This window comes from Mus caroli, unplaced genomic scaffold, assembly GCF_978045245.1.
Source record: "Mus caroli unplaced genomic scaffold, Mus_caroli_1 scaffold_7, whole genome shotgun sequence".
Lineage (NCBI taxonomy): Eukaryota > Metazoa > Chordata > Mammalia > Rodentia > Muridae > Mus > Mus caroli.
Genome location: NW_028227262.1, coordinates 27655887 through 27679220, shown reverse-complemented (window position 1 = coordinate 27679220; position 23334 = coordinate 27655887). Strand labels below are relative to the sequence as shown.

The 23334-nt window shown below is 50.9% G+C and overlaps 1 protein-coding gene across 11 annotated transcripts in view; it reads right to left on the bottom strand.

The window, feature by feature from the left end:
- Mical3 (microtubule associated monooxygenase, calponin and LIM domain containing 3) overlaps positions 1–23334 on the bottom strand; it is a 192489-nt gene that overhangs the window by 10741 nt on the left and 158414 nt on the right. For 8 of the 11 annotated variants that reach the window (XM_085839993.1, XM_085839992.1, XM_085839998.1 and 5 more), the window contains 8 exons: positions 20338–20448; positions 19234–19380; positions 18646–18728; positions 15889–17680; positions 15350–15444; positions 11118–11168; positions 9880–9990; positions 8827–8920 (listed from right to left, as the gene is read on the bottom strand). In XM_085839993.1, the coding sequence (XP_085696119.1) occupies positions 8827–8920; positions 9880–9990; positions 11118–11168; positions 15350–15444; positions 15889–17680; positions 18646–18728; positions 19234–19380; positions 20338–20448 (2484 nt within the window). The remainder of the gene's footprint in view (positions 1–8826; positions 8921–9879; positions 9991–11117; positions 11169–15349; positions 15445–15888; positions 17681–18645; positions 18729–19233; positions 19381–20337; positions 20449–23334) is intronic. The other 3 variants (XM_085839997.1, XM_085839999.1, XM_085840002.1) reach the window with 1 other exon arrangement.

Sequence of the window (23334 nt, the reverse complement as noted above, 5' to 3'; positions counted from 1 at the left end):
GTGACTTCTCGCTGCTCGCTGCAGTTCTTAACCTGTGGGTCTCGACCCCTTTGAGGGTCACGCATCATATACCCTACATATCAGATACTTACAATTCATAACAGGAGCAAAATTACAGTTAAGAAGCAGCAACGAATAATTTAATGGTTGGGGGGTCACTACAACATGAGGAACTGTATTAAAGGGTCGCAGCATTAGGAAGGTTGGGAATCACCACTTAGTAAAACAATACTCAGTGGGCTGTGCCTGTTATGTGTCCAGGGGAAGACAGGAAGGCTGGGCAAATGGAGACCCTTCCTCTCCGGCTCAGGGTCATTCATTATTTGTCAGTTTAATGATTTTTTTTTTCAAATTATAACTCCAGCTAGTACAGTAAATTTTTATACACTCTGTGGCTTTCAGAGATTTTTCTTTTTCATTTGGCATCGTGCATTGGGCTCTGGGTCTCTGAGCCATATCCCCGGCCCCCAACCCCAAAACAAAACAAAACAAAACAAAACAAACAAAAGCCAGCCGTTTCCTTCTAGTTTCAGACTGCACTTTACCTGCGATTGTCCTGCCTCTGCCTTCTGAGTGCTAGGCTAGATGCCACCATCACTTGGCCTAGAGAGACTTTTTATACAGGGCCTCAAGCCTGCATGCACCAGGCTGAGACCTCAGAAGGACCTCACTGAGGCATGGGATAGGAATCCAGGTCTGGGCTTCTCAGGTAAGAACTGGAGTTCCCAACACACCAAGTGCTGCTCAGAGCTCTGTCTGCAGGAACAGATGCCATTGGTCCACAACGTGATCTTTTAGGGAAGCAGGCCCGGAGGACCAGCAGCTTCTCTACTTCAAGATGCATATTTCAACAGGGAGACTGTCCCTTAAATAATGAATATTAGCATATGTGCCTGAAGGGAAAACACCAGCAGACTCCAAACAGGGTCATCTGGGGTCTGTGTCTTCCTTCAGGTGTGCAGAGAGGAGGGCCTTGCTCTTTCTTGGAGTACACAAGTGCCTACCACCAGAAAGAAGTCCATCTTTCTTCCTGTCTCCTACATGTGAGCAGAACTCATGTCTATGCCATGGGAAAATCAGGCAGACACTGGGGAACTATGAGGCTCTGGGACACCAAAGCCAAGGTTAGAATTTGGTGTCTGGGGCCACAGAAAACAGCTCACTGCATTTGCTTACCTGAGCAGTCGGTTAAAGACAACATTCAAGACATACACAGAGACAGTCTATGCTGCAAAAGCCAGTACCTCAAGCGGGAGGGGTGGGGGTTATGTGGCAAGAAGTGGGTTTGGACCACTTCCTCCACAACGCCCCGAATGTAAATTATCTCTTGACATACAGAGACGACCTCGGAATGGACATAAACATTCTTTAGGGAACCGTGAGGAGGAGGGGAGGAGGCGAGACAGGGTATTAGACGAGACAAGGGTCTGTTAACCGGGTGCAAGCATCTGCCCTTTTTCAGCATCAATGGCCATGAGTGGGAGCCCCCCAGCATTCCAGAAGCTGGGGACACCGACAGGAGCCTGTGGCCAAGTGGATTCCTGGAATGTAAGACTGGGATGTAAGAGAGCAGAGCCGACTCATGCCGCCTACCCAAGGGGCTTGTCAAGGGTCCTACTTCTGATCAGTGACGTTTCTATGGATATGGTACTGACCACATGGGAATCAGATTGTGTGTGTGTATGCATGTGGTATAAGGGGTGGAGCCCAGAATGTCATGTGTGCTGGGCAAGTGCTCTACCATTGAGCCATACCCACAGGCCTGGCTTAGGGTTCACTTTACTCATGTCTGTGCATATGTGTGTATATGTACCTGGTGTGTGAAGGCAGGGGGTTGACTCGCGCTGTTTTCCTTGATCACCACACCATTTAAATGTTTTTCAACTACTACATTCATTTTTCTTTTTAAAATTTTATTTACTTTTATTTATTTGTCTGTGTGCCTGTTTGTGTACAGGTACCCACAAAGGCTGGAAGAATGTCAGGTTCCCTGGAGCTGCAGCTACAGGGGGTCGTGAGCTGCCTTACACGGATGTTGGGAACACGGATGCTGAGCTCTGGTCCTTTGGGAAGAGCTGTAAGTGCTCTGAAGGACTCAACCATTCATGCAGCCCACTATATCATTATTATTATTATTATTATTATTATATTACATTTTATTTATTTACTTACTTATGTACCGATTGTGAGGGTGACATGAACAGGCCCCTGCACACGTGGACACCCCGCAGGAGCTGGACCCCTCTTTCTACCACATGGATTCTAAAAATTTAACTCAGGTCCTTAAGGCTCAGCAGCAAGTACCTTTAACCGGAGGGCCACCGAACCACCAGCCCACCACCTGATTTTCTGAGACGGGATCTCTTACGGAACCCACAGCTCAGCAAGACTAGCTGGACAGCGAGCTACAGGAACCCTCCCCTGTTTCTACTTCCCCAGCCCTAGACTTACTAACGCTTGTCACCATACCTGGATTTGTTTTGTTTTGTTTTTTTGATGTGGGTACAGAGGAATCGAACTCAAGTCCTTATGCTTGTATGACAGGCACTGATCAGGCTTACTGAGTCATCTCTTAGTTCTATATATTCTTGTTTTGGAGATTTTTTTTTTTTTTTTTTGAGACACTCTCATACTAGCCAAGCCTGGCTTCAAACTCATGTCAAGTCTCCCCTTAGGCTCTCCAGTGCTAAGACTGCAGGCATGAGACAGGCATGAGACAGGTTCTCACTGTATAGTTATGGCTAGCCCAGAATTCACTATGTAGACAAGGCTGGCTTTTAACTTATAGAGCTCTATCTGCCTCTGCCTCCTGAGTACTGGGATTAAAGGTGTGTGCCAGCATACGTAGCTTGGTTGACTTTAATGTATATACACACACTGTGTTTATGTGTATCAATGGAGGATGTGTGTATCACAGCGAGTGTATGGAGACCAGGGGACCACTTGTGGGAGCTAGTTCTTTTGCACTACAGGTCTTGGGAATTGTACTCCGGTTGTTTGGTGTGGAAGCAAACACCTATATCTGATAAGCCATCTTGCTGGCTCCAGACTATGGCTTTTAAATGAACGGGTCAGGAAGCGTGTCTCTCTCCTGGGCAAGGGTGAGGAAGAGGAAGAAACTTTATACTGCCCTGCACTTCTATCTTTGGAAGACTTGGAAACTCCAAGGGCGGGTGAAGAGATCAGAGTGCCCGGTGGGTGCTATCCATCCCTGACAGCCAGTGGCTGGACACTCACTCATTGGGCAACATGGCAGCCTTCCAGGAGACAACAGCTCAAAGTCTAGGGGCGCGTCTCCAGGTGGGCCATTTCTCTGCTGGGCTTTGTATGGGAGGGCGGCAAGTACTCAGCCCCTTGGGACCAGGGTGCTCCTGCTTTACAGGGGTCAGGACCAGCTGGGGAGTTTGTAAGAATACATACCCAGGCCTCTCTGTCTGGGCTGGGGCCTGAGAACCTGCATGTTTAATAAGCCCCAATGGATCAATGTGGACTGAGGGCCAGGGCCCAGAGACGTAGGGGCCTTATGGACTTAGCTAAGTGCTGAATCTCGTGCGTCTGAGCAGAGGCAGTAACAGTAGAGAGAGCCTTTCTCATCTCTAGAGAATACCTGACATACCTGAACTGTAAACAGCTGAAGGTGGGCATCCTAGTGGATGTGACACCTACACATGGTAAGGCAGAGATTCGGGATGACAGTCTCCACTGGAGCCTTGAGTGCGAGTGAACCACTGCCCAACAGTGAAACCCACAGATGCAGGCTGTGTGGGGCAGGGCTGGAGGTTTTGTTTGTTTGTTTGTTTGTTTGTTTGTTTTTAATAAAATGTTAGAAGAACCTCAAGCAGCAAGAGCTATCTTAATTGTCCTCCGAGGGACAAGTGGAGCCAAGGACCCGACAGCTGTTTCCCATTGGCTGTGCTGGGGATGAAACCCAGGGCTTCGGCGCACACAAGGTAAGAGCTCTGACACTGAACCTGGAAAAGGGTTTATGCTTTGCTGTTTGGTTATCAGGTTGGTTCCTCCTCACTGCTGTGAGCAGGGACTGGGATGGAGGACAAGAGGGAAGGGCGTCTCGGGGTTAGTGCCAGCAGTGGATGACGCTATACATACCACCCAGGTGCAAGTCGATGAGGCCACTGTAATAAGATTCTCCCCAATAGTCTACAACAAGGAATTGGTGAAGACAGAGTTATTGGATCGGATGACCCTGCTGCCACCCCGACCCAAAAGCTATCAAGGGGCATAACAGATAAAACAGACAGGAATATTGTGAGAGAGCCCAGTGGAGCAGCTGGAACGCGTGCATGTCTGAAAAGCACGCCATGCACACACGCAGGCCAGCTCTGCAGCTCGTGGTATGAAGGGGGTACAGGTGGGTGCGGGGCACCAAACACCACTACAGATGGAGTCGCCAGCCAACATTAGGGAGATTCCTGCTCCCACCTCCGCTCAGGGAGGATGGGACTTGGCGCGGCTGGGAACACCAACCCTGCTGGAAGGTAACCTCCCGAAGCTCTAAGAAAGTTTAAGGCTAGAACAGAGGCCGCTCTATGACTTACTTTCTGAATATTAGAGGTTCTGAGCTAAGGCTTTCAAGATGCGAACACTGTGTGGTAAAGACAGGAAAACAGAAAGCTCAGGAAACAAAGGAACTTGCAAGTGACCCCGTTAGTGGTGCCCGTGCTTTCCGCAGAAACCACTGTGCTGGGCTGGCTGGAGATGAGGCTCCCATGTCTTCTGGGGTTTAGGTGTTCCATCTTCAGAGAACCTTTTCTTTCAAGGTAAGAAACATGAGCTGGGACACTGCACATTTCCTACCCTCTATGATCTGGGGCTGCGGCCACAGGCCTTCCTTGTTTCTCTGCTCCAGGAGCTGTCCAGCAGCTTAAGGTGCCTGGTGGCAGTGGGTCTTGAGCCGGCAGTTTTTAGGGCCCAGAGAACAACAAAACATCTGGCATTCTCTGTACCTCACAGTCTGGGTGCTGATCCTGGCAACCACATCTTCCTCTTTTAAGGATGGAATGTCAGAGAGCTGAGTGCCCTTGGTGGCTTCCCAGTTCGTGTCTGAGGCCAGTCCAGTGGTTCTAGGCTTGAGTCAGAGAACAGAGAAGCTTCCCTCCAATTCCAGGACAAGAATCCGACAAGTCTTAGCCTTGCCCTGGAGCCTAATCCGTGCGGCCTGTATATATAAAAGTCTCTGACAGATACAGATAACCTGACAGCAACTCCAGACCAGATCTCTTCTCTGGAAGGGCATCTTGGCTAACAAAGCATGACCCCTTTGACAGCAATGGAGTCTTGAAGTGACCACATGAGCCAGAATGGCAGGTTCTGGCCAGCTTGGCACAGCTCAGGGAAGATAGCCCAGTAGTGTAGCTAGAAGCTGCCGTATTCCTTGCTCAGTCAGTGAGACTGCCAAGTGGAATGGAATGAGAAACAGCGAGAAAGCTGCTGCCACCAGACTCAGTCTCCAAGATGGTCTCTGTCAGGGACAAGGTCACCGGGAACTGACCAGTGCTGGGCGTGGAGGGTTAAGTATAAGAACAGGAGAAGAGTGTTTTTGGAAATACAAACGCATCATAGGGAGATGATGTTCCAAGAGCCTCTAAGGTGCACCTGTAGACACAGCCTCGCCTTCTGGTCCAGGAGGGTTTGCAAAGATCTGCCTATAGTCAGGAGTTGGACTAGAACATGGCTTTCAAACTTCTGTTGAATCCTAGGGCTCTTCAAGAGGGGCTCCCGGGGGGACTCCCAGATAGCAGGCCCACAGCCAGTTTTAACTTTTGAAGACTTAATGCACAGCTTGATCAAGTACTGCACATGCCCACTTTTGGCCCACTGAAGACCTAAGGCTAAGCCTGCCTTTGGGGGAGCTGTGTGGTCCAAGTTTCTTTTGCTTCATGTACAAGAATTTGCAACTTGTCATACATACATTGGTAAGAAGTTAGTTGATCCCTGTCCTGATGGCCATGACAGGGATCAGGTGCCACTGTGTGGGGATCCTGGAGTAGGGTCCCTATAAGGCTTAAGAGGTGCTGGCTTCAGAGCGCACTGCTAGTGTTTCCAAGTGGCTAAGGTATCACACCACCACAGTACAGCATACCTGGCGTTCCTCTTTATGTTCGTGAGCTTCTTGTTTATCGTTTTCTTAAAGATTTATTTTTATTTTATGTGTATGAGTGTTTTGTCTACATGCACACATGCACACAGATTCCAGGGGATCTGAAGTTACAGATGGCAGTGAACAGTCATGTGGGTGCTGGGAACAAGACCCGGGTCCCCTGCACAGCCACCAAGCACTCTTCACTGCTGAGCCATCTCTCTAGCCCCTATCTTTGTTTTCTGTTTTAGAAAGAATATGGATTACTGTCGGTGAGTCAGCTGCTCTTACTTGTGAGCGCCTGCATTGGCCGTATTTGCAGGTGTTGAGATGTCCGTGTGAGCTGCTAAAGGCTCCCACTAAGAGCAAACACATGCATCCTCTGGGACACCCTAAGCATGGCGCTCAGGTTTCCGAATATCTGCAGCTCTCACTAAGCATGCACTTTCATGTGTGCATTAAAAAACAAAAACAAACCAACAAACAAAAAACCCCAACAACCACAATTTAGAATAATTCTTTTGGATTTTAGGCCTCAACTAACAATTTGTATACAATGGGTTCTCCTGCCAACTGAGTTAGGATAAATTCAGATTGTGTGCGTGTGTGTGAGTATACATGTGACACTGATGTCTGTGGAGTTCAGAAATAGGAGACAGCTCCCCTAGAGCTGGAGTTACAGACTGCTGTGAGCCGCCTGATGTGAGTGCTGGAAACTGAACTCTAGTCCTCAGAGAGCAGTATGCGATCTTAACTGTTGAGCCATCTCTCTGGCTGCTCTGTCAATTTTTTAAAAAAGATTTATTTATTTATTAATTATATGTAAGTACACTGTCGCTGTCTTCAGACGCACCAGAAGAGGGCATCAGGTCTCATTACGGGTGGTTGTGAGCCACCATGTGGTTGCTGGGATTTGAACTGAAGAGCAGTCGGGTGCTCTTACCCACTGAGCCATCTCACCAGCCCTGCTCTGTCAATTTTTAATGGCATCATTTTCTGGCTCACCGGTAGCAGCTGGAGTGACATGCCTTTTACATAAATGCAGAAACAGACTTCAGCTGCTCGAACCTTAAGCACTTTGCAGAAACCATCAACCAAATGGTTATCCTTTGAGCCTCCGAGCAGAGCTCCAGGACAGAGCATCCTTGGGAAACTCTATGAACCAGGATCCTAGATAGTAATGCCAACTACTGATGTGGGATAGAGCTGCCCCTCAGCTGAAGGGAGAAAGGTGAGAGGCTTGCTCCAAGTCCCCTGCTGGCATTTGGTGCATGAAGAGAGTGGTGGAGAGGACAGGGCTCTCCGGACGGAGGGTTAACCCCATCCAGTGCGGGCTGCACGGAGATCAGTCAGAGGAAGAGGAACAGCGAGAGGCCTTCGGGCAGCTGGAGACACCATTAGTATGGTGGTACATTGGAAAGTCAAGAAAATGTGTGGGTGACTCTCCTCTTCACTGCTTGGCATGAGAGCCAGTGTTCGTTGGACCAGTGGTTCCAGTCTTCTCAACTCGCTGGATACAAAGTGGCGTAAGCTTTTGTACCCCCTTTGGTAGCCTGGGTTTCACAGCATCACAACCCACATCAGGTGAAGCACAACCCCCAAACATCCACATCCTCATCTTTCTGACACATCTTTGCCCAAGGACTAGCACCGAGCCCACCAATGAGCACCATTTCTGAGACTTAAAGGACCTGAATTAAGATTTGCTTCTGTGCCTGCCTGGACTCCTAAACTGGCTAGACCAGTGGCCAGTGTTCAGAAAGCCCACGAGGCAGCAGCTGGCCCTGTCTGGACTATTTGCTTGACAGCTTGCCTGCCGGGAAGTGTTCTTCCTTCCAGCTTGTTTCCTGTTTCTGGAAGGAAATCACAAGAGGCTCTGACCTTCCTTTTTCCTTGCCTTACATTATGGATGCTGAGCCCTTAGACCATTGGCCACCTATGAAGATGAGAGGCTCCCCATCCAGGCCCTGCATCTTGTGTTAGCAGAGGTCAATCATTCCATGCCTGAGGCTGGGCTGACCATGGGCCCAGAGACAGTTCAGATACCTCTTTGTCGTCTCTGTACCCACCAGTGTCAAGTCTAGCATGTCCCAACCACATAGCCCTTGTAAGAGCATCCCATGCCCATTTTACAATAGCTGATCAAAAGCCAGAGCTTCTCCAATACTGCTCTTCGTGACATGGCCTTCGGTGGACACAAACCGGGGCTCACCTGTGGAAATCTGAGTGCACGGGCAGCCAGAAGCCCCTCACGAGAGAGGAGGCAGGCTCTGTGGCTGTGTAGCTTGGGCTAGAGGGAGCCCAGGGAATTGAGGACAGGAGAAGCACTCGGGAGAGCAGGCTAAGGCCTGTCCAGTGAGGTTCTGTGATGGTTCCTTGTGGGTCAATCTCCCTTACTCACAGATATCTTCTTCAAGAAAAAACGGTGGAGAGGGAGGAGGAGGAGGGGCAGGGAGAGGAAGAGGAAGCCCAGGGCTCGCCACCAACAGGCAACAGGGCCCGGGGTTTCGTTCCTCCTGGCAACAGCAAGCTGAGGGATGGGCTGGGGAGCAGGCCTAGGTTGTCTGGGCTGCCTGAACATAGGTAAGCGCTGGACCTGGAGGGTGCCATCAACTCAGAACACCCGGAGGGAGAAGGAGCCAAATTCCAGAAGAGGTGACTCGCCCCAGTAAGGAAGGAAGACTCTCTCCTTGAGAACAAGCCTCGTCAGGGAGGAAGCCAGACGGTACCTGCTTCGCCTCGAAGAGCCTTCTCTACTGCAACGCCCCTCTCCTCCAGCTGCCTCTGTTTCTCTTCCACTTGCTCTAGTTGCCGCTGGATGATCTACCAAGAAACAAGAGTATAAGCTTCTGGGCTGTTCTCGTCTCCAGCTTCCGGGGAATCAAGCTGCAGACCCAGAGAGGGAGAGAGCTAAATAAATGTTGGCAAGACGTTCAAAGGGACGTTATGGTCAGCATGGTGTGCCAGCTGCATGCAGCTGGATCCCAGGGCTTGCTGTTTTTCCCTGGAATCATTCAAAAGTATTCCAAAATGATTTCATTAAGCCTGTATCATAAGGAGACTGTAAAGCACTGGATGGAAGTCCTGTCTCAGTAAGTTGGAAAAGAAATGTCAAGAACAGTCTAGGACAGTGGTCCTCAACCTTCCCAATGTGACCCTTTAACAGTTATTAAAGGCACTTTGAGGATGTCATCTTAGAAGATAAGAACACCCTCATGTTGTAGTGACCCCTAACCATAAAATTATCTTTGTTGCTGCTTCATAATTGTAATTTTGCTACTGCTATGAATCGTAATGTAAATATCTGATATAAGAGATGAGGTATAACCCCTATGAAAGAGTCATTCACACACACCCCCCCCCACACACACACACAGGCTGAGAATCACTGGTCTAGAATGAGGCCTAAGGATGATGGAGACTGACGGCCAGGGGTACTTCTGAGCTTTTCCAATAAAATCCCAGACCATTCAGATCTGAGCCTGAGGTCACAAACTGGACTCCTGACACTGTGGTTACAGGTGGACTTGCTGACTCGACATTTACGCTAGATCCAGGCTTTCAGGAAACTCAAGGCATGGACCTTCTTTTCTATAGACAGTGTCTCAAAGACCGGGCCTCTGTAGTGCATGACGCTGAAGCACTTTGAGTTTGTCATCTTGGAAGACAAGAACGCCCTATCTGCTTCTGCCCTGGCCTCTTCACCTGTGAGGCCCGTTGGGGGTACAGGGCGATGCTATCCCATTTCCACCTGCGTGTGGTGTCCCACGGTCAGCACATACCTGGGCTCGGTGCAGCCGCTTCAGTTCCTCCTGCTTAGCCTGTCTCCGAGCTGCCTTCTGCACACGCCTCGTCAGCTTGGCACTCAGCTCCTCCTCTGTGTAGGTTCTGGGCTAGAGAGGGTGAGAGGGCACCTAAGCCCACCGCACGAAGGCGGAAGCTGGTTTAGCTGGTGAGTCGGCATGGTCTCAGGGAATCACTGCCTGGTAGCCAGCTGGGCATGGTAGGTGAGGCTGGGCCACAGACTTCACCTTAATTGTCCCTGCTGAAGTCTTAAATATCACAGGGCACAGCTGTGTCACACAGACCCCAATGTGAGGCATTTTACCTCTGTGGCAGCAATAAGAGGCTTAATGGAGGCTGCATGTTGGGAGATGAAACCACAGACATGCAGAAACTCCTTTGGCATTGAGACCATCGTGGCCATATATGCATTCCTGTGATTTTCTTAAGGTGCTGTGGTGATTGTAAAAAAATACAACTCAGTAACACATTTCTCTAGGCCTCTTATTTCTAAGATACAGGGGAAAAAAGGTTTGGAAAGTGAGGGGGTCTCTCCCCTCCCCGTGTTTGGGATCACTTTCTTCAGGTGAATGGGGTTCATAAAGACTTTAGTAGCTACCATCTAGAGGAGAAAAGCCATGGGTGCCTCCATTGTAAATCTCAATCAGTCTAATGCAGGCTAAGAAACAAACGGTGGTGCTGACTGCCAGCGTCACAGAGGCAATGGTTGCCATGGAGAAGAAGGGTCAAAGTGACATTGTGGGGTAGTTGAGGTGGCACCTGTGAGCTTGGTGGAAGCACTGGTGGATGTCCCAGCCACCTGTACACATGAGCCACCGATACGTTCCCAAGCAGACACTGGGCAGCCACTGAGAAACATGAGTTTCCTCAAGGAGCTCAAATGATCCAAGGTCAGGTGAACAAGCAGAAGGTGGTCTCTAGGATTGTTCCGGTGTCCCAGTGCCCTAATGGTGGGGGTTGGTGACCATTCCTTGCTGGGCTACCCAGACCCACAAGGGCAGCTCTGCCCTCACCCATGATGACATGCGCTCCGGCCAATGGAAGAGTGACTGTCTCCTCCTCTTTCTGTGACACAACTAAAGAAGGTTCTACTGTGACAGCTGCATGCACGTATGACAGTTAGTGAGGATGCGGCTGCAGGCCCAGCAGGGCTGTCCAAGTGGTTAATCACAGACAGGCATGCAAGGAGGGCCAGCCAGTGGGAATGAGACACTACCTTTGATGAACAGGCTCTCCTGAATGCCAAGGCGTGTGGTACATAAATCGACTTTTAAGGGGATTGGCAACGGAAAACAAAACAGAACAGTAATGATAATGATGATTAAAAAAATGAAAACAGAAATGGAACAAAATCAGTTAGAGGTTTAAAACAAACACCAGACAATCACATGATTGCATCCCACAATGCCACACAAGACTACACAAGAAGGGACCCTGGATGATGAGTCTCAGTGAACTCCACCGTCGGAGTTGGGGTTGACTTTTCTATTCGCAGAACAGCATATCCTGGACTCCCTTGTATCTGTTCCTTGCTGTATCCCAGTTTGTCGAAATGTGTGGTGACTTGGCCTTCCTCAGCCACGGCAGCCCCTTCTTTCCCTCTCTGTTCCTGCCACTGAACACTTAGCATGGAATGGAAGACATGTCCTGACACTGGGCAAACCTGCTTTTTCAGAACTAGACCCAGTGAAGGGAACCAAACCAGCACAAATCACCGTTTTTTAGAGGAAGTACCAGTGTTTGGGCAACCATGGAAACCTCTTCAGTTCACACACTGACCAGAGCTGCTCAAAGCCTTGGCCAGTTTCCTTGGCTTTTGTGGTCTTCTCATGGGTCACATAAAGTGCCTAAAGGTCCCTGTGGATGCAGGCAATCGGAATCTGGTGGCACCCAGGACAGGAGGACGCTAAGGGTGGCACATTGGGGGACCTGTACAGGATACCACATGCATGCTGGCTGGGCTCACACTTGCTGCTTTTAGCTCTGAGCACGGGCATCATGCCTGCTCAGTTCCTCTCCCCTGCATAGCCGACTGTGAGTTAAGTCGTCATGCAGAACGGGCCAGTTTAAAAAGGTAAAGTACAGATGTGGTCCCCAGGGTCCTACACTGACACACTTCAAGAGCCATGCAGACACCTGTCTGCAAGGGATCCACAGCAGCCCCTTATTAACGCACTCCCTGCTGCGACTGGTACTAACCTGGCATTGGCAGTGACAGGGAAGACGAGCATGACACACTCTGGGTCACCTGGGGAAGTAGGGTCAAGAGCATGGCTCGCTGGCAATGGAGCTGCGTCAGGGCTACCAAGCAGGATAAGGGGGCTCGTAGAGGGCAGGGCAGACCCTAGTGGGCCTCAGTGGCGAAGGAATAGTTGGGCAGGCTGCTCGTAAGAGCCAGCTGGAAGGAAAAGGAAGTTACTTCCTGTTGGCAGGGCTTTAGATGGCTAGGAAAACCTAGATTGGGCTGGAGAGATAAGCCTGTTCGTAAAAATACATGTTTTGCAAGCATGAAGACTTGAGAGTGAGCTATAAACCCCGTATAAAAAGCCAGGCTTGGTGGGGGTGCCTGTAATCTTACAGCTAGGGAGGAGGTGGAAACAGGTGGATCCTGACCCCCAAGATTTGCTGTCCAGACAGCCAGTCTAGCCTACATGGTGAACTCTTTACCATACATACATACATACATACATACATACATACATACATACATACATAAAACGTAGACAGACACATGAGGTTGAGTGACACTCAAGGTTGTTCTTTTAGCTTCTCACATGCATGTTAAATGCATGTGCTTGCTCACACATGAATAGAAACATATAACCCCCAAATAATTTGATTTTGTATAATAAACATTTGAGTAAAATCAAGGTTTTGGTTTTCATTGTGCACGTGTCGCTATGGAAACGAAACCCAGGCACTTGTTTTCTCAAGTGCTGACTCAGGCCTTGGGTCTGTGAAACAGGAAGAGGCCTGGCTTCCTCCTATACCACACTGTGGCCAGAGGCTTCCTTCTCCAGGCAAGCCAAAGCCCAGATTCCTAAAACAGCAAGCCCGTGGAGATCTTATGTAACAGGTGGACTCCACAGGGACAAGATGACTCCTTGTGATCACAGGGACTACTGAAGACAAGCAGGGCCAGGGCAGTGGCAAATGTGGGCCCCTTTCTCCCGATTCTTCTAATTCTGAGTGGTTTCAAACCCAGCAACACTGAAGGATGAAGCCAGCGGTGCCAGAACACCCTTTACCTCGATTTCCAGATGGTACAGTACCCTGTGAGCCTGAGGGCACAGGCTTTACACAGCACCTTCTTTCACTGAGTTGTTTAGAGGTCAGAGACCCAGTCTCTAGAAGCTCCAGCATGGATTTCCTCCTCCACAGGAGAGACACATCTTCCCAATAGCCACAGGAGTGTCACCTGCTAGCAACCTGACATCCATTTGACGATGGCATTTAAAAAATACGTATTGTGCTTGCCATTCACCATTAGATGTCACGGAGGTTGCAAACGGTTCTCTACAGTTTTGTGGATGCTTTGCCCTGGCCTGTCCCCCACTGAGGTTCCATGTTTGCTCCCCTCTCCCGCCTTTTGTTTTCTTGAGACAGGATCTTGCTTGTATGTATCCCCAGAACTCACTAGGTAGCCCAGGCTGGCCCTGAACTTGTGCAATCCTGCCTCTGCCTCTGGACTGTTAGGGTTGCATGGAGTCACCACACCCAGTAGGTTCCATATTTTAATACCCTGCCCTGCCCTCGTTCAGTGAGATACAATGCCATCCTAAGAGGCATGTTTGCCACTGCCTCTGGTCCTCAGCCTTCCCTATGTGACCACCGAGGAATGATCCTGTCCTCATGGAATACACCCAGTACATAAGGCATCCAAGCCCTTGCTGTTCTAGGAATCTGTGACTGGCTTGTTCACACTGCTAGGAAATAAGTTCCTCTGCTCTTCATGGCTATGGTCACTGGGTGGTTATACCAGCATGATGGATCCTGCATAGCCAACTAGGAGCATCTGGCACTCCCCACTGTGGGAAGATGATTCATTACCTCATGGAGAGGCAGTGTGACCTGACCACAATGGCACACAGAGATAGAAGATTTGACCACTGTGACTGACACAAACTGTCTCCATATGAGCACACTCACCATGGAAGCAAAGGGGACTTTGGGCCACACGATCCTTTACTCGGGTTCCTTCAGGCTTCCTAAGACAGTACCTGAGCCCAGTATAGGGATGGGCTTTGAAACTCATGTGCATGCACACACCCCACCTTTGTGCCAATGTCACTCACTGCCTGGAAGACCTCAGCAGGCACACCCAGTAGCAACACAGTGGACGGAGTCCCCATAAAGAGCACACAGTCCCAGTCCTACACTTGGACTCCTGATGCAACAAACGAGGCCGGGGTGCAGGCGATGGAGGAGGAGAGGTCTGTGGTTTTTGGTGACTAGGACAGCAGATAAAGAGCTATCATCGCCGGGCATGGTGGCACACGCCTTTAATCCCAGCACTTGGGAGGCAGAGGCAGGCAGATTTCTGAGTTCGAGGCCAGCCTGGTCTACAAAGTGTGTTCCAGGACAAGCCAGGCTACACAGAGAAACCCTGTCTAGAAAAAAAAACAAAAACAAACAAACAAAAAAAAAAAAAAAAAAAAGAGCTATCATCATGCCCAGGGAGACGAGACAGATGAATGGAGAACGAGATAAGAATGAACTAATTTTTTCTAGTCTGTTGGGTTAAAAGAGGAACCGAGTCAGGCTGGAGGATAGGGCTGTAACAGTGAAACACACACATATTAGGTGCAGAACTACCACAGCCTGCCCTGGTTGGTTTACAGTTCGAGGCTGTTGGCCGAGGGAATGACTTAAGGCCAAGCCTTGAGAAGCCATGTCCAAAAGGTACATGAGGGGGTTGGTCCCTGAGAGACTGCCCATGCCCCAGTGGAGAACCCATACACAAAACTTCTGATTAATGCTGCTTCAGGGTCAATTCTTAAACAAAGTTCTACTTAACAAATCGCCAGAGAGCGAGCATCACCAGGCCTTCCCCTGAGGGAGCCACCTGGCCTACCTCCCCTCCATGCCTAGTGCCGTATCCATACTCGCATGACTCCAAGTAGTGCTCAGCCCGTCTCCCATTGGCCCTGACAGACTCTGCTCATGGTGTAAATGCTCAGGGCAGGCTGCTAACCAACAGTGTACCCTGGCTTCTTCAGACCGAGGCCATACCCCCAGCTGCTGATTTCAAAGGCCAGAGAAACCTCTCTGTGGTTTTTGCTGTTGACTGTGGGCTGGCACAGCACTCCAAAGTCTGCTTGCTATGAGACCAGAGAGAGCACTGGCTCCTCACCCTGGCTTCAGACTGCCATTCACAGCCAGCTATTCTACCAGAGAATGAATGGATGCTTTGCCACCCTCTCTCTGAAGGGGACTGGGCCCACCCACCTCTCGCTTGGACTTCTGGGAAGACCTCTCAAGGATGTCATCACTGGACAGGTCTGAGTCCTCTGAGAAACTCAGCTGGCGCCGGAGCTGCAGCTCTGTTGGGTGAAGGAAATCCAGGTGAAGATGGCAGCCTGTACCCCATGAACCCACACTGCAGGAAGTCAGCCACAGGTGGGTCTCTAAAAGATCCTCTTAAGGAAATAGGAGATCATCCCCAAAGGTGATGGGCCTAGCACCAAATAAATGACACCCTAGACACCTGCTCAAGACCCCTTGGCAGGACTCTCTGCTCCACTCAAAATCAGGCCCATGTATGGGGACATGTGACTCTGGGAAGATTACCAACGGGAATCCACCCTACTGGGTCCCAAGTTGGTATCTGCTTCGGTTCATGCAGTGGATCAGGCTGAGTTGAGTGTGGCTTGTTCCCTCTCCTAAGAACCCCTGTGGGAGCAGCCCAGGAAAGTGGATCTTTCTCCCTGACTATCCAGGGAGGCACTCCTCACACCCGTCCTGTGAGCATCCTTTGGCCAGCTTACCTGTTCTCACCATTGGAGATGCCCTGCGCTGGCCGGAGTCCACCGTGGCGCCACTGGACGGCGTGCTGGAACATGATTTCTCATCGCTCTTTTTCTTCTTGTCCTTCTTGTACCCAGAGAAGACGGATTTCCACAGGGACTTGGGCTTGGCTACCACATCTTCTGGGAGGCCTGGGCTGGGTTTCTCCGGGGGCCGGGCTTCCCCTTTGGTTTTCTTCTCTTTCTTATTCCTGCGTGGGGAGAAGAGCGACGACCTCTTTTTGCTCTTTCCACTGGAGCCCTCAGATGAGGTGACGGAGCCATCGGGGCCACCTGAGTCGGACGGAGGGGAGAGGATCTCTTCGCTGGTGGCTTCATGCTTCAGGGTGGGCTCCTGGGTGTCTCGGAGGCTTGGGTGCCTGGTGGACTCGGACCCTAGTTCCTTGCCCTGCGATTGTGCCGTGCGGGACCTGGAGGACACCATCTCCATGGCCTGCATCCGGCTCAGCTGTTTAGCCATGGCATCTCGCAATGCCTGGCTCTTCACAGACTTCTCCCGGGCACGCATGCGCTCCTCGGCCAGCTCCTTGGCTTCCGCGGAGACCAGGGGCAGTCCCCTTTTCTGTGGTGGCACGTCCTGCTCCAGGGGTGGGAGTCGCCCGTTCTCCTTGGCCTGGAGCTTCTCCGAGCGGGACCAGCAGGAAGGGGGTGTGAAGAACTTCTCCTGCAGACTGGAGTCCTCTGTCTTATCATCGTAAGTGTCCTCCACATCATCAGCAAAGGGGATCTCGTCCACGCTCTCCACGAAGGACTTCCGAACCTCCTCTCTGGGGGGCTGGGCCGGCTCCCGTGGGGGCCGCATGAATGAGGCAGGGGTGGGAGGGGGGATAATTGAGGCCTCCCTGCGCTCGAAAGTCTGATGGGGTTTCCTTCGAAGGGTTGCAGGCTCCTCGTTGGGGGGTGGGGGTGGGGGTGGGCTGGAAGGTGGGGTGAGCATGGTGGAGTCCGAAGTGTTGAAGCTCTGGCTGCCCAAGGTCTTCATGTTGGAGGAGCTATCATGGAGGCCCAGGCCTGAGCTGCTGGACAGGTCCCTTCGCTCCTCCTGGCTGCTCCTCAGCTCCTTGTCGGAGGGCGACTTTGGGGTCAGCAGTGGGGGCTGGTCACCGGCTGACTTTGGCAGGCCCAACCTTTTAGGAACCGATGGAGGTTTCAGAAGGCAGAGACCCTCATCCTGAGGTGACTTGTCAACTGAGTAGGACTTTAGGGATATTGGCTTCGAGGCAGGGGTGGGGAGGCTGGGCTCTGACCCCTTGCTCCGGTCCACGGGAGTAAGGCCCAGGCTGCGGCGGATCTCAGCACTCTTCATCCAGAATTCTTCCACCAGATCGCTCCGCTTTAAGACCTCCTCCACAACCAGGGGGCCACTCAGTCTGTCTTTGGGGTCTCCTTGGCTCTTCACGGGGAGTGGGGTGAGGGGTGTGGATGTTTTGGCTGGAACTGGCTGGAAGCGTATGGGGGACTTGGTGGGCGATGGGATGGAGGCATCCGAGGAGGGCTGAGGTTGGGAACAGATGGGGAGTTGGGTGGGGGGAGGTGTGGGAGGAGTGGGAGGGGCCAACAGAGACTCTGGCTGTAAGCTGGTGGGTGAGGTAGGTGACCTGGCTTCTGGCAGGGCCACAGGCTGTGACCGGATGGGCGAGAGCACAGCTTTCTGTTCTTCAGGGACTTCAGCTTTAGGCTTTTCTCTGAGGAGCGTGGGGAAAAGTGGCTCCTCGGGGGACTTTACCTTGGTGGCAAGTGGGGATTTGGCCTCCTGCACAGAAAGAAGATAACAGAGGCTCAGAGATGAGGGTTTGAGAAGCCAGAGCCTTCCCACCTAGACTTTCTCAAAGGGCAGGCATTTATTGAAATAAGATCCTCTCCATCCTTTGGCTGTCATTCAGAGCTGCAGGAGACACTTCCTCATTTTCTGCTCTACTTGTTAACTTTTTAAAAATCTCTCTGCTTAGCTTGGACAGCTTGAGCGTTCAGGGTTGGTTCATCTCACACACATCCTTGCTTCTTGGTCTACTCACATGAACACTGGCCAAGGGCACTCATGAATGTGGCTTTCAGCCTAACCCACAATCACTAGAGCCCTGGAGTTCCCTGGGGCACTAACATGGGGCTAATGCTATGAGAGGACTTAAAGCCACTGCTTAGCGAAATCTGCTCTCCAGTCACACTGTCCCTCTGAGCAATCACGGCGATGTCCACAGACATTGCTAACACCCACCCTGGTTCTCAGCTTAACTCTTGGACTGTGCCCTGTTTCCTGGAGCCTCAGAGACCAAGGCCTGGATTTGGACTCCATCCTAGTCTCCCCTGCACACAGTACTTCCCAGACTAAGGACTTCAGACGTTAGCCTGACATGGATCATTCTCTAAAGTGTCACACACTGCTGGGAACCTGGGGGTATGCTTTTCATTTAAGTAGTTACATATTTGTTTTACCAGAGGAAAAAATATACCTGTTATAAGCCTACAGATGCATAAATATCATTGCATTAACTTAAAAATAAACTTGCCCACCCACAAGGACCAAGGCAGCAGCTGGAACCCGCACCCCCTCAGTGGCCTTGCTTAGCACAAGATACGACGTTTTTAGAATTTCACAAAATGAGCTGGTGAGAGGGCTGTGTCTCCTCTCTCTGTGGAGCTTACATCATGGGTCCTAAGATGGAGTTTCTTCAAGGTCCTAAGGTTCCACTGACATCTCCCCACCCCCGTCCTACTCACCTCTGTCCCAGGGCTGTGGGCTGGGGAAAACAGACCAACTTGTTTCTCAGGTGGCTGGCTAGGGCTGGAGACTTGGGAAGGACCTGGAAGGAGGAACACAGGGCTTTATAATAGGAATGAGGTCCCTTCCACTCTACATAGACTAGGAGTAGGGCCCAGCCAGCTCCATGGACGGTCTCACACTCCAGCCAATCCCTTGTGGAGGCAGCAGAGCAGGTACTCAGATAGGCTAACGTGCACTGTGTTTCTGGGTCTGCCCTTAGACTGTTCTAGAACAAAAGTCAAGTTGACTGCCCATCCCTGGGTACACCTGCAGTGGCACCCTGGTCGCTAGGCGTGGTGGCTATGATCTGGGTCTCAAGCTCTGTGAAGTGCTTTTGGTGTTCCCACAATCCTCAACAACCCAAGGAGAGGTACTGTCTGAGGCTGTTTGTAGAGATCTGTGACCCTAGACAGGCAAGGACAAGGACAGGGACGGGTGGGGCTACTGCTGGGCACCATGGGCTCTATTCTGAAGGCCTTCCCTGGTATTACAAGCATGCCCCTGTGGTCCCTGGCATTCTGGAAGTCATTCCTCCTACCCCCTACCTCTCTCCTCTTGCTTTGGCGCATCGGATGGCTTCTCTTCCTCGTTTTCTGACACTCTCAGCTCCAGCTCTGCTTTCACCTTGGCTTGGCTCTGTAAGCGATGCTCTGCTTCAGCATCAGAAGGGATGTCATCAGACCAGTGCTGATCTGTAGGATGAAGGCAAGAGGCGAAGCTTTACACATCTGAGCCCTGGATGCGCTCCTTTTCTGTGTCTTGCTTCCTTAGAGAGGTGTTTCATGGGGCGACTTGCACAAGGTCTAAACTAGGCTCGGCAGTCCCTGCAAACCAAGCCCCTTACCAGGCCAGATTCGACACAAAGCATCTTAGTGTGAAGTTTGCAGAAACCTGTGGTGCTTTTCTTTTTGTTGTGTGCATGGAATGTGTGTGTGTGGGGTGTATGGTATGTGTTGTATGGTTATGTGGTGTGTGTCTGTCTGTGTGTGTCCTCATCTGTTTTGTTTGTGTGTTTGGGGTAAGTATGAGTATATATAGGTATGATGTGTAGGTGTATGGTGTGTGTGTGTGTATGGTATGTATGTCCTTACCTGTTTGTTGTGTGTTTGGAATGTGTATGATATGTGTGTGTGTGTGTGTGTGTGTGTCTTCACCTGTTTGTTGTGTTTGGGGTGTGTATGATGTGTGTCCTCATATGTGTGACAGCCAGAGGCAGACACTTCGAATTGCTCTTCACTTAAGTCACACTGAACCCAGCTGGAGCTGGCCTTTGGGCTTGATTGGCTGGCTGGTGAGCCCCTGAGGTCACCCTGTCTCCACGCCTGGCTTTTACAAGGGGGTCAGGCAGCTGAACTCAGGCAGCCCTGCTTGTGCAGCAGACACTATACTGCACATCCTCCCCACCCCACCTGTCTGTTTTTTACACGCAGTGACTGTGACATAACAGGCTGCGACAGAAAAACAAAATCAAAAAACCCTTGGGGGGGGGAATCTATCTGCGGACTTATCTTCCCTTTCTTTCACTAGTCTCAGAGTCTCCCTCCCCACAGCCTCCTCCCTAAACTTTTGCTGTAAGGTATCTTTTGTGAGTCCCACCCACTCTGGTCCTGTCCACCACAGAGGCGGAGAAGGGAGGCCGGGCCCCATACCATCCAGTTCAGCACCGGTGTCTCCAGGGTCCCCATCCTCCGCGGCTTCCCCTTCAGTCTCTGCTGGCTCGGAGTCCCCGTCCTCTTCTAGGTCATCCTCATCTAGAGGAGCTGTAAAGCAGAGACATTCAAGGACCAGAGGAAAGGGACAGACAGACAGATGCCTATGCAGGGCACAAGAAGATAGTAATGCATAGGTCATGGGGAGAAAAGAGGCCCCCGGATAACATGGAGTGCACTCTATAAGCAGTGTGGGTGCCACAGCCATGAGTCCACTCTAGGGGGCCAAGTAGAAGCAGGAGAGGGGCTTCTGGCCTGGAGGCATCACTGTTTCACCAGAGGCTGCTGCTGTGAAATCCTCAAGTCACTCATAGTCAAGGGATGCTGTGAGGCTACCACCGTCACTTCTAATGGTGCCTACACAGTAGGCCCAGTGCTGGCCACTAATGTGCAATGAGGTAGTCCCTCATCTTGAGGTAGCCAAAGGGCCATGTTCCTCATGTCCACTTTTGGATGACAAAGCGGAGGCCTGAGGGACAAGTGACTCTGCTGTTAACCTGCATCGGCACATGTGGAGGCCGATGCTTTTCTGGAGACAACTTAGAGGAATTTATTAAAGCAGGTGGGTGAACCTGAGGGAATATGAAAAGTTCCCTTTCTGCCAGGTGGGCTGGAGCACGTCTTTAATTCCAGCACAGAAGGGCTGCCAGGTGGGCTGGAGCACGTCTTTAATTCCAGCACAGAAGAGGAAGGTGGGTCTCTGAGTTCGAGGCCAGCCTGGTCTACAAACGTAAGTTCAATGATAGCCAGGGGTACACAGAGAAACCCTGCCTCAAAAAAAGCCAAAACAAACAAACAATTCCCTTTCTGGGCTCAAGAATTGCTCTTTGGGACTGCAAAACAAAGCAAGGCTCTCTTCCTATTTCGTCTGCCCTGACAGACAGACCCTTAGTTTGTCCCCCACTTGGCCCTAGCCCGTGTTAGCAGAGCAGGGAGGACAGAGGCTAGAGGCTCTGCCTAGCATGCTGTCAGCCTGAGGGTGATAGCTTTCAGTTCCACAGATCAGGGTATCAACTCTGAGCTGAGAGTGGGAGGGGCCAAGTCAGCACAGGCCACTGAGCTCAAAACTAGAAAAAGAGGCTCCCTAAGGGGGTTGATGCTAGGGGCAGGGGTGGGGCTTGGGGGACTGTGACTAGGAAGCAGCACCCTGAAGATTCTGGGAATGCTGTATTTCTTGGCATGGGAGGAGGCAATTCTGTGAGTTTGATTTCTTTAATTCCCTACACTGTACATTTTTTATAGTTACTTTTACCACAATTCATTAGATGATGATAGTTCAAATTATCTATCTATCTATCTATCTATCTATCTATCTATCTATCTATGTCTTTTAAAGACGGTCTCACTATGTAGCTCTGGCTGGCTGGGTACTTGCTGTGTGTAGACCGGGCTGGCCTTGAACTCAGAGATCCTACTGCCTCTGTCTTCTGATGAGAGGCGTGTGCCACCATGTCCAGATGAACTTTCTCAAAGCTGAAACTGGAGGGCTATGGCAAACAAGATTGGAAAACTACAGACAGCCCAGGGTTTAGGAAGGAGCAGCTGCACTCCAGATAAAGTTTCGGGCTCCTGAACCTCACCACCTGCTCTTTCTGAGACACCAGCGCCATCCAGGGAGTAGGCAGTGCCAAGGCGCTCTCCTATGCTGATGGCATTTACTAGGACAGACAAGGAAGAGAAACTCAAGTATCCCCACAGGTCTAAAACCTTCCAGTGATCTTCCTGGGACACTCATGGGAGACAATCACCAGGGAATGTGTGACTGTGACTCTGGGGACACAAACACCCACTGAACAACACTCCTGGGGCCAGTACAAAACTAAGCTTTGTACTTTGATGGTGATCGCGTTCATCCTTGTATACTCTGCCATGTAGGAGAATAAGAGACTGCTGGAAACAGATTCCGGGCCTATTCTGGAGGGCCCTTGTGCCATCGAAGTGGTAACCACATTCTCTCTGGCAAGACAGTTGGGAACAGTACAATGGAGACCACTCCTCAGTTCCCCAGGCTGGTCCATCCTGGTCCTGGTCTCTTGTTCCTTCTCACCGTTTTCCTACTAAGAAACATCTGACATAGAGTCGGAAGGGGGGGGGGGTTCTATGCTCCTGGGAATACCTGGAAAGGAACGATGATCACACACATCAAGAAGCAAACACTTGAGAGCTATTGTGCAGCGGTAGCGGATGTGTGCGAAGACACAGCTAGAGCAATGGAACTCTTGTTAAGATGGAGCGCTGTGCTGGAAGCGGCCACACAAGTGAGGAGCAGCCACACGCTACGGAAGCTGGGAGTCATGGTTTTACTGTAGCTGCCTGCTAGGACATCCTTCCTCCTCAGCCTCTTTCCTCCTTCCTCTAGCTCGAAGGGTGAGGATAACTCAGCGTTAGCCGGACTAGACTGAACCCTCTCCCACCACAGGTGTCTGCTTTCAGCTGCTGGTGGACAACGGGGGGTGGAGGCGGTAAAGACCCACAGTGTCACCCCTACTGGTCCCAGAAGTCACTGCCAGGACACCAGTTTCCAACCAGGGTGGATGCTGTCTCCTTTGTGGGGGTGTGCGGGATTAGATGGAGACCGTTCAGCACTGAGCGCAGAAGCCGAGGACGAGACATCCTGTAGTGGGAAGGACTGTCCTTCTCCAAGTGCCAACCAAGCATCTCTCCTTGAGAAAAAGGTTTCTACTAAAACAAGTAAGGATAACTAAGACCTTGTCAGGCTGCCTTTGGCCTGTGTAGCTTAGTCTGGGGACCCAGGTTTGCTGCCATATCTTGTACAGCTTAGCAATGCCCAGCGCTCCTCACTGCCTTTCTTAGTTTTGACTGCTCCTCTGACACACTGGTAGGTTTGTGGAACGCGATATCTGATTTCACTCCGAACCCACCCCTAGGTTTAAAACTTCACCATAAAAAGCTTCTTTTCACCGTGGGTTTTACAAC